At 52.4% G+C, this 11,380-nt stretch overlaps 2 protein-coding genes across 2 annotated transcripts; one reads left to right on the top strand and one right to left on the bottom strand.

Moving 5' to 3' along the window:
* Positions 1-3,229: 3,229 nt before the first annotated feature.
* On the top strand, positions 3,230-5,635 carry CHC_T00009565001 (WD40-repeat containing protein). Its single transcript, XM_005710286.1, has one exon. The coding sequence runs from the start codon at positions 3,230-3,232 to the stop codon at positions 5,633-5,635; it is 2,406 nt and encodes an 801-aa protein (XP_005710343.1).
* Positions 5,636-6,960: 1,325 nt separating this feature from the next.
* CHC_T00006935001 (hypothetical protein) lies at positions 6,961-7,254 on the bottom strand. Its single transcript, XM_005710285.1, has one exon. The coding sequence runs from the start codon at positions 7,252-7,254 to the stop codon at positions 6,961-6,963; it is 294 nt and encodes a 97-aa protein (XP_005710342.1).
* Between the last annotated feature and the right edge of the window lie 4,126 nt (positions 7,255-11,380).

Raw genomic sequence — 11,380 nt, 5'->3', positions numbered from 1 at the left:
CAGACAGAACGACAATACGAGCACTCTTCGCAATCGCCGCTTCAATGAACATGCACGTCGAGCATTTTGACATTACGGGAGCCTACCTACACGAACAATACCAACACCACAGGAAAGTATTTGTGTGGCATCCACCCCGTTTTGATGGCACGTACAAGCACGAAAGCACTCATGGCCAACTGAAAGGGAACCTCTACCGCACACCGGCAGCAGCGAACATATATAGCACGCAACTCCATAACCACCTCAAAAACATGGATACAAGCAGCTACGCTCGGACACATCACTGTTCACAAAAAAGGACAAGCACGACATAATCCTCATAGGGATCAGCATGGATGACTTTTTGCCAGTTGCAACAAACCCCACCATGATTGACGCACTGTACAAGGTACTGCGAGCCAAGTACAAAGTCAAAACACTCGGACGCCCCGAAAAATACCTGAACTGGACCATACAGTACAGGAAAGAAGGGATCCACGTCTCCTAGCCACAGCACATCGACAGCGTAGTGGTCATGCTCGTTCAAACCCAGAGCAACCCACAACGCACACCATACTTCGACGGTATCAAAGTAGACCCTCCCACTAACGCGGAGACCACACGAGAGGATATAGCTGAAATATACAGCAGTTCAGTGGGGGAAATCAGGTACATAGCCGACTCGACAAGACACGACATCGCCTTCGCGGCGACAACAATAGCGCGAGCGCTAAAAGGACCCACGCAGCGCCACTGGAAACTGCTGCAACGACTGGCACAGTAACTCCACGCGACCCGCACGGAGGGAATCCTCATGCCAAGAGGAACAAAACAGGGCATCACAATCGACGCGTTCTCAGACGCTGACTATGCCAAAGACGAGACGACGCGAAAATCCGTCACCGGCTCAATCACGCTGCTCAACGGCTCCCTGGTACAATGGCTCTCGCGACAGCAACCAATCGTCGCCAAGAGCACATGCCAGGCGGAATACATAGCAGCCGCCGAAACCGCCACCCTCACAATCTGGCTCGCCAACATGATGAAAGAAACGAGCATACCGACCCGCCAACCCGTCCTGCATGTCGACAATACGGCCGCCGTGCAGATGGCCAAAAACACCGGCGCGACGCGCAGAAGAAAATGTATCGATGTACGATACCATTTCCTGCATGAGACAATTCAAACCGGCAAACTTAAAGCATCGCGCATTCCCACCACAGAGCAAAAAGCCGATATATTAACGAAACCGCTCAAAAACACGCTGTTCCAAAAACATAAGCACAGCATACAAATCAACCCACCCCCCGCACCGCCCGGAAGCCCTCGCGTCCGGGGGAGTGTGGTTCCATCCAGAACCGCCAACGACGCTCAGACTTCCTAAACACAACGCCAACACAATGGTTCCATCCAGATAAGGCAGCCCTCACAGATAAGGCATACAGCCATTTAGGGCTACCACAGCAAACAGAATAAAGTCGCCGTCGCCTCCGCCACCTTCGGGGGTCGGAGGCATCGGTCTGATCTTGGCATCACATCGCCGCGACGGTGTCCAACAAGTCCACCTGCCCACTCGGCGCATGACTCGACTTGGGGGGGACCTTCAGGCGGGGTAAGTGCCCTCCGTGGTACGTGCCCTCCGCGAGGATACTGTAAACTTTACTCGTATCGTCCTACGGCTTTCGTTGCAGTACTGTACTGTAATACCGATGGACTGGACAAGCCCCTGGAGTACAGCACCGTATCATACGCCTCCCTGGAGTCCCTTGCAGCCCTCGTTGCTGGCGTAAAATTCTTGTCAGTGCTCACGATGTGCCAACACCGCAGCAACAATCCGCACAACCGCCGCCCTGTTTTTTCAGCGTAGGAAATCACTCAAAATTCACTGTCAAGCGGGCACTTACCGTAAAATAGCTATGGGCCATTGGATGCCCTGCATTTATTCGAATGCGAAGGGTGGAGGCAAACCTTTCCCGCCCTCTGCGAGAAGACCAAGAACGAAAAACGACTACCCTTGGGTAACAACTGACAACGACAAGAGAGAAAAAAGAGATTCCGAGAGAGAGATATATAGAAAAGAATAAGCGCCGCTTTGCCACCGCCACCTACTCGAATCCGAACAACACCCCCTATTCGCAAACACCATGGCTGATCCATACAGTATCTTGGGCCTCACCGGCCCGGCTGAGCAAGTCGTCCGCCTCATCGCAAGTCTCATCGAACGACACAAAGCCTACAAGGAAAACAAAACGCTCTCTACGGAAGTGCTCACTGCCTACACTACCTTGCAGGCAGACATCACGGAGCTTGAAAACATGCCGATCCATGGAACGTCGTCGCAGCACACGGGCTTGCTCCAACGTGAAATCGACGGCATCTCTAGCTTCATATTGAACTCCCTCGCTGAGCTGCAGAAAGAGTTGGACGACCCAAAAGCGAGACTCGGTGCGCTCGCCTCTGCGATGGGAGATAGAGAAGTCCTAGAGAAGCGAAAGCAAGAAGCGGACCGCCTTCACAAACGTATTGTACAAGCAAGCACGGGCATCGATACTCGCGCGGCCGTCGAGTCGATCGGCATCGATACTCGCGCGACTCGCGCGGACGTCGAGTCGATCAGACGAGGCACGGGTAATATGTTCAGGGCATCGATAAGAGCCGAACATAATCCTGCGTCGATATGTGTGAAGCTTGATTCTCGGGGGAGCGATGGATTACCAAACACGTGTGAGTCGCGTCTAAAAGCGGCTGTGCTACGGAGAGATAGGAACAAGCAAGTGGGTGCGACAGCAGTGGGACAGGGCGGAGTCGGGAAGACATGTGCCCTTCGAGCGATCGCACACGACGATGAGATTAAGGCGGAATTTTCGGGAGGAGTGTACTTCATGTCGTTGGGGAAAGATGGAAACGTGGGACGGCTGATTGAAGAACTGTGTCTGATTGTGGAAGCGTCCGGCGGGAACCAGACGGCTGTAGAAATGCGAGGGCAGAGCCGGTTGAAAGGGTGTTAGCGAAGGTACAAGCGTGGTTTTGTACTCATGTGTGTCTGTTTATCATTGATGATGTGTGGGTGGTGAATGATATAGACGCGAATATCCTTCAAAAGTTGTCTGTTCTGGCTGAGACTGCGGGGAGCAGCGGGGGAAAGACGAGCAGACTACTGTACTCCACGAGGGATAAGGAGCTGCGTCAGATTGGAGAGCGGGTTGCCTTCGAGCCGAGGGAGAAAGTAGGGAAAGAAGCAGTTGAGATGCTTGTTCACGCGAGTGAGGCGAATCGAGAGGAAGTGGATGATGCGAGATGCAAGGAAGCCGTGAGTGAAATACTGAAAATGTGTGGCGGATTGCCGCTTGCGCTGAACGTGGCGGGAACGAGCGTGAGGTACATGAGGGAAAGATGGCAGGGAGAAGTATCTGAAGCATGGGGGGCGTACCTTTCGAGGATGAAGAGTCGTAACACGATTCGTGGGGAGAGTCCGCAGGATGGATATTCGTCGTTGGATGGGACATTACATACGTCACTAGATATCCTGGAGTCGGATGTGGGAAGGAGTGGGGAGACGGTTGATGAATTTTCGTTTCGAAAGATGCACCGGAGTCTGTGCGTTATGAAGAAGCAAGACCGGATACCTTTGAGTTTGGTTGGAGATTTGTGGGAGATGGACGAGGAGCGGACGGAAAGGTGTGCAAAGCAGATGGAAAGGGTTGGACTAGTAGAAGTGCAGTATGAGAGGGGTTGTGGTGGGTTGCGGGTGCATGATCTGACGCACGATTTCGCGGTGGAAGAAGCGAAGAAGAAAGAGGGTGTAGAAGAGTGGTATAAGAAGATGGCGGATGTGTGCAGGGCAGGAGAAGGGTTGCTTGCGATGAGTGAGGACCGAGACGGAGAGGAGAAGAGCGCACGGGAGGAGTATGTTTTCGAGAATATATATCGTGTTTTGAAGCAGGGTGGGTGTGTAGAGGAGCTAAAGAGGCTATTTTTGAGTGCGCGATGGGTGAAGACAGTGATACGGAGAGGCGGGGTTTGGCAATACGAGGAAGCTGTGAAGGGATTGAGTAGAGACTTGAAGGGGAAAAGAGGAAGCGGGAAGGTGGGAATAGGACGGGGAGATGAGGATGCAGTGGATGGAATGGTTTTGATGATGCGGGCGGCGCGACTGAGTTTACCGTTTTGTGGTGAAAACAGTGCCGGGATTTACTTTCAACTATATGGGCGAGTGAAGCACAAGGCACGGGATTCAAGTTGTGTGCGAAAAATGCTGGAGGAAATTGAGAGATACGCACCACGGCCGTGGTTACAGCCTGTGAGTGAGTGTGTAGCGCGAGCCGATGGAAAGATGGTGGAGCAGATTGTTCTGCCACGTCACGGTACTGAAATTCAAGTGGGCATGGATTCCAGTGGTGAAGTGTATGGATGTCAGGTGGAGGGGTACGGGGCAAAAGTAACAGTTTTCACGCAATCTGCTGAGAAGGAGACGAAGATGGTTGAATTGGAAGGCGAGTTCGAATTCGAAACGGAGAGCCAGGGCCCAGGGGCCAGTGAAACAAGCAGTCAATTAGAAGGCGAGTTCGAAACGGAGAGCCAGGGCCCGGGGGATCTTGAAGCAAGCTGGCGCAAAATGTGTCGGCGTTTGAGGGCATATTTTGGAATGTGCTTTGGAAGTTTAACCTCCGAAGTGACTGGAGAAAACCCGAGCGTGACTGTAGAAAACCCGAGCGTGACTGCAGAAAACCCGAGCGTGACAGGAGCCACCTGCGCAATTCTCTGTGAGAGGAAGGAGAATGTTGTTGTGGGATATGATGACGGGACGTTAAGGCTGTGGAGTACGTCGGAGAGGAAAGTATTGAGAATTTTCCACGGTCACAAGTCGGACGTGTTTTGTGTTGCGATGAGTGGGGACGGAAGACGTATGGTATCTGGATCCCGGGACAAGAGCGTGCGGGTGTGGGACGTGGAGACGGGAGCACAAGTCGGGGAGGCGTTAGTTGGACACACGGGTGCAGTGGTTAGCGTTGCGATGAGTGGGGACGGAAGACATGTAGTATCTGGATCGGAAGACGAGAGCGTGCGGGTGTGGGACGTGGAGACGGGAGCACAAGTCGGGGAGGCGTTAGTTGGACACACGGATCCGGTGCGTAGCGTTGCGATGAGTGGGGACGGAAGACGTGTGGTATCTGGATCGGATGACAAGAGCGTGCGGGTGTGGGACGTGGAGACGGGAGCACAAGTCGGGGAGGCGTTAGTTGGACACACGGATTGGGTGCGTAGCGTTGCCATGAGTGGGGACGGAAGACGTGTGGTATCTGGATCGGATGACATGAGCGTGCGGGTGTGGGACGTGGAGACGGGAGCACAAGTCGGGGAGGCGTTAGTTGGACACACGGGTTGGGTGGAGAGCGTTGCGATGAGTGGGGACGGAAGACGTGTGGTATCTGGATCGGATGACAAGAGCGTGCGGGTGTGGGACGTGGAGACGGGAGCACAAGTCGGGGAGGCGTTAGTTGGACACACGGATCCGGTGCGTAGCGTTGCGATGAGTGGGGACGGAAGACGTGTGGTATCTGGATCGGATGACAAGAGCGTGCGGGTGTGGGACGTGGAGACGGGAGCACAAGTCGGGGAGGCGTTAGTTGGACACACGGATCCGGTGCGTTAGCGTTGCGATGAGTGGGGACGGAAGACGTGTGGTATCTGGATCGGAGGACAAGAGCGTGCGGGTGTGGGACGTGGAGACGGGAGCACAAGTCGGGGAGGCGTTAGTTGGACACACGGCTTGGGTGGTGAGCGTTGCGATGAGTGGGGACGGAAGACGTGTGGTATCTGGATCGGTGGACAGGAGCGTGCGGGTGTGGGACGTGGAGACGGGAGCACAAGTCGGGGAGGCGTTAGTTGGACACACGGATTTTGTGCGTAGCGTTGCGATGAGTGGGGATGGAAGACGTGTGGTATCTGGATCGTGGGACAAGAGCGTGCGGGTGTGGGACGTGGAGACGGGAGCACAAGTCGGGGAGGCGTTAGTTGGACACACGGGTTGGGTGCGTAGCGTTGCGATGAGTGGGGACGGAAGACGTGTGGTATCTGGATCGGATGACAAGAGCGTGCGGGTGTGGGACGTGGAGACGGGAGCACAAGTCGGGGAGGCGTTAGTTGGACACACGGATTGGGTGCGTAGCGTTGCGATGAGTGGGGACGGAAGACGTGTAGTATCTGGATCCCGGGACAAGAGCGTGCGGGTGTGGGACGTGGAGAGAGGGATCACACTTCATACCGGGAGGGAAGAGAATTGGGAAGAAATTAGGGCTCGGTTCCTGAAGACGGCAGATTTGGGTACTGCTTCCCGCGCAGGACGAACATCACAAATATTTTCAAGGGACGGAAGAATTGTGCAAAGGCGAGAGGATGGGTCTGAGGCTGTCTTGGCCCAGTTGGAGAGTTACGTAGTAGGCTTGCAGATAGACCACGATCACGGGGTCGCAGTTGCATGGGCGGGCAATCTGGTTGCTATCATGAAGCTAGTGGTGTAAGTAAGTATCGAAGTGCGATGGCCGCTTGCCGCCCGTGACAGTAGTAGTGCGTTGAGGGTTTTTTGCTTTGTTTTTGATTTATGAATGCGTGAGAAGCTCGCCTCACAGACGTTGCAATCCATGTACGTGTATGTATGTGTATGTATGAACTAGCGACATGCTTCCGTTCATCGTGCGCTCTTGTGCTCAAAAGTTATAAAGTATTCGTGAATGAACGGTGTGTTGAGAAGCGTTGCAGACCGGGTCAAAGCGGGGACCAATCTCACTTTGAAGAGGCGATGTACACGTGCACAGGTTTCCACGTGCACAGGTTCCACGTGCACAGGTTTCCACGTGCACAGGTCCACACGTGTGAGAAGACAAGTGGCAAACGAGGCCAAGTTTTTTCCTCAATTTTACTATAAATTTCAACTTTACTAAACATTTGGGCCTCTCCCTTTACGGAGCGTCAGCGTCGTCACTCAGTCCAATTACGAACACCGTCCTTGCAAGGGGCATCGGTTACTGTGAGAGAAAAGCACTGAGCAGAAGGGAAAGTGTCCTGGCCGGCACAGGTAACACAAGCGGCCTCCAGTGACAGATCGACCGCGATAAGCTGTCTGATCACAGCCAGCAGCGAGACGGATAAGCGAGACGGATAAGTAGGAGCGAGAGTAGAGACGACGAAAGATGTTCTATGAGTTTGTCTAGCCTGCGCCCCGCCGCCGCCACGCTCCGCCAGCGGCGACAACAGCGCGCCCCAGCTCCCCATCCCGCTGCTGCTGCAAGCCGGGTCGCGGCGGGGAAGCGTCCGCCACGCGACTAGAACGCGGCGGGGGCACGAGCGCTGTCCATACGTGCGGCGGCAACGGGCGCGCGCACGCGCAAGGGAGAGCGGGGGAAGGGGGAGGGAGGCACAGCGCGTCGGGGTGAGGGCGCGCGCAACGGCGGCGGCGGCGCTTATGCGGACGCGCGCGCTTCGAAAGGGATGCGCGCATTGCTGCGCACGAGCGGGAAGCAGAGCGGCATGGTGCTTGCGCTGCGAGTTGCTCGTGGTTTGAACGGGAAGCGTTTGCGGGCGGAGCTGCAGCCATGCTACGTGCGGCGTAGAAGACGCACGGCGGCGCGATTTGCGCTAACCCGCCGGCACGGGCCATCCGCCCGCACCTCAGCGACTGCGACCGGCCTCGCCCCGCGTGGGGCGCGGCGACGTAGGCACGTTGGGAGAGGGCGCAGTTGCGCGCGGCGGACGGCGGCCCGGGTAAGCTGAAATGCGCCTTGTATCCGCAGCAGTCGCGCGGGATCGCCGCGGGGCGCAACAGGTGGTACCCTTGGGTAACACCCAAGTAAAGCAGTGATTAAGCAATCAATGTAACGAGAAATTTAGAGAAATGCATGTGATTGTGAGAGTCGGCAACACTTCGGCAACACTCGTGTGCGCTCATAACGGACACATGTGGACAAATGGGAAAACGTTGACACGCAGAACACGTGCGGGATCACACTTCATACCGGGAGGAAAGAGGATTGGGAAGAAAATCACCAGGCGGAGCCTGTTAAGACACACCTTCAGGGTGTGTCTTAACAGGCTGGTTTTTGCTTTGCCTTGCCCGGTTTTGCCAGGAATACTTTTAAATTCTTAACAAATACCGTGTGCTTCTTCAGCCGTTGCTTTTCTTAAACTCAAAAATTGAAACGTAAGGGCCAATCATAGCACGCCAAATCACCACTTTGGGCAAAGCAAACCAAACTGCAGAAAAACGGGGCATGTTAAGACACCCTGAGGACGGCAGCCTTGGGTACTGCTTCTCGCGCAGGACGAACATCTCAAATATTTTCACAAATATTTTCAAGGGACGGAGGAATTGTGCAAAGGCGAGAGGATGCGAGAGGATGCGTCTGAGGCTGTCTTGGCCCAGTTGGAGAGTCAAGCACTCTTGCAGATAGACCACGATCATGGGGTCATAGTCGGACGGTCGGGTCATGTGGTTGCTATCATGAAGCTGGTGGTGTAAGTAAGAATCGAAGTGCGATGGCCGCTTGCCGCCCGAGACAGTAGTTGTGTGTTGCAACTGTGCGCGAAAGTAGTGGGGAGGGTTTTTTGTTTTGTTATTGTTTTGTTATGAATGCGTGAGAAGCTCGCCTCACGGACGTTGCAGTCCATGTATGCGTATGTATGAACTAAACAATAGTCTAGGGATGCGAGCGGACCTGACGTGTACTAACTGTGGCATCGAGAAGGTTGTCATCCACGCAGACTAAGAAACGTTCACAGCGGCGTCAAGCATTCGGACAGAAGCGATAGAGGCACCACCTCGCAGTCTGCCAGCACGCAGGAGATATTGTGATGCAATGACCCACGTGGGTTTGGTGCCCACGGATTCAACATGGAGGTTAAACTCAACAAATAACTCACAAATGAAAGGATATCTGCTGTCTCTCAGCAGTCAGCTGCGCCCTTGTGCTCACTATATTCTATCTTCTCTTGAAAATGCAATAATGTGCAGGCACCTGATCATCAGATGCGTCAGTTGCGTGCGAGTGGAGATGTAGAGGTAGTTGTATTAGTGAATCAACGGTGTGTTGAGAAGCGTTGCAGACCGGCTCACAAGGTCAAGGCGGGGGCCAATCTCAATGTTGAGAGGCGATGGGAACACGTGCACAGGTCCACACGTGTGAGAAGAATAGTGGCCAACGAGGGTTTAACTTTTTTCTTCAATTTTACGATAAATTTCAATTTTACGATAAATTTGAGCTTCCCTCTACAGTATCAATCATGAGTTGTACAGTTGTACTGTACAACTCTACTGTTGTGAGAATCGATCTTACAATTAGATCCGTGATCGATACTCGGTAAACAAGATGTACCCTTGTCTCAATGTAAGACTATCAGCAACTCGCATTCAGCAACCGGCATCCTTGTGAATTACACATATGTCGTTGTTCTGAATGAGCACCTAGAGGAATGCAGATGAAACAAGCATACGCCAAGGGACGCGTACCCTTGTAGCGAACAAAAGAGCGGCAGAAAAGAGCGTTCAACGTACATTACAACTGCATGCGAACGGTTGGCAATGGTACGAAGAATATATATGCAGACGGTAGCGGCAAAACACCGTCAAGCGAAGAAAAGCGGGCAATGCAACTTGCGGCAAGGAATGCATATCGCAATTCATGTATAGCGACGATGAGATGCGGTGAACGAAGAGTCACAGTAGCGTAGTACTTAAAGCGGCATAAACATACGAAGAAAAGATAGAAGGCAGCAGCCCAGCGTTTATGCTGATCATCGTATGCACCCCAACCCATTTATCCTCCCTCAGGAGCCGGATTAGGTTCCCCCCTTTTTCGTCAAATCCGTAGCACCCCACTCTGACGATCCCTGATCGAATCATGGCCAATCATTTATCAACTGTACAGCTATACTGTACAAGTGTACAACAGCAATGCAAGCAGATCATGAATGAAGTTTGATCTCCTGTTTAAGTTACAGTTACAGAGTGCACTTCATGAGAATTCTAGGTTTGGCAGAAAAACACCGGTGACAAAACAGACTGTTGCACCGTGATCAGTTTGTCACGGTGGGTATGTATGCTGCATTTTTTCTGGATAAACGGGAATGAAAGGCTATTTCTCCCCATCAAATTTTATTGGTTGCAAGAAGTGGAATGTATTACTCTGTTCCAGGATGGGGTGATCATGCATTCCACTATCACTGTAATGTGTCCCTTTCCACAATTTATTTTCCCGAAACTGTTTGTATTTCTTACAAAGTCCTGGCTTTTCACACAAAAATGTCTGCAACTTGTGGAGAAAGTTAGACAGGTGTCCCAGTTAAACTTGCGAAACTATTGGAATTCGTACTAATTCTTCACATAGCCATCCTTTCCGGAGCGTTGGATCCCGATCCAGACGAGGCCCTATAAAAGCCGATTGATGAGTTGCACCGCGCTTTTCTATCTAGCCGCCGAGACAGATCTAGGGATTGCATCCAGTACTTCAAATCCCAGGATCTCACCCCGGTGACACGAATCACAATTCTCTCATCTTCGTTGGCGCCTTTCTCAAGCCCTGACACTAATACTCCTAGGAGTATTAGTGAGATAGGACTATGTATCTGTGTATCAACACGGGGATCCGGGGCACTGAGTACAGAAGCTGCACCAGAATGCATGTACAGGTACATTATTTTTCTATTCATTGAGCATGTCCACAGTGATCCCAAAATATGCTAAGATGTTGTTCCCTATTGCTCTCCCCAGCGAATTCACGCCCTCCATTCTCTTATATTATTCTTAACAATGTTACGCAACACTGATCCTTCAGTTTGAAGTTTTGAAAATCGCTTTATGCCTCATCATTACGCCCCCTTCATCGCCCTTTTATTTCTATATCTGCACTGCTCCTATGATTTCGGTACGATGACACCAATCGTCAAAGACATTCAACAGTTCTATCTGTTTCTGACGACTTTCTATGCATCATTCCTCTCTGCATACTTTTCAATGTCAGGGCCGGAGAAAGGTAGTTCTTTGCGTTCCGATCGTTCTAACACCGAAGCACAGTTAGTTTCTGTTCCAGTCGTTCTCCCTCGAGATATATGTCGCCCAGTTGTGCGACGAGATGGCCGTGGTCGTTTCTCAATTCGATCTTCGCAGTCTCGGCAGAGAGTACAGCGAGCCCAACAGCAAAGAGATTACATTCGTCAAAGAGAAATTTTGAAGAAGCGACTTTATGAGGATTATCTGCACGCATTTTGCGTGCAAGGTAACAGCAGCGATCATATCTCCACTTCAAGGTCAACAGGACCGCTCGTTGAAATATTTGAACGTCTCTTAAAGAAGCCATATCGCCTCGGAAGAACTGAGCGATGCATGAAAATGCGCTCTTTCTACATG

This window comes from Chondrus crispus, genomic scaffold (genome assembly GCF_000350225.1).
Source record: "Chondrus crispus Stackhouse genomic scaffold, scaffold_55, whole genome shotgun sequence".
In the NCBI taxonomy this organism is placed as follows: domain Eukaryota; phylum Rhodophyta; class Florideophyceae; order Gigartinales; family Gigartinaceae; genus Chondrus; species Chondrus crispus.
Note: the sequence above shows the minus strand (reverse complement) of the source record. Positions and strands in the feature narration are given on the sequence as shown.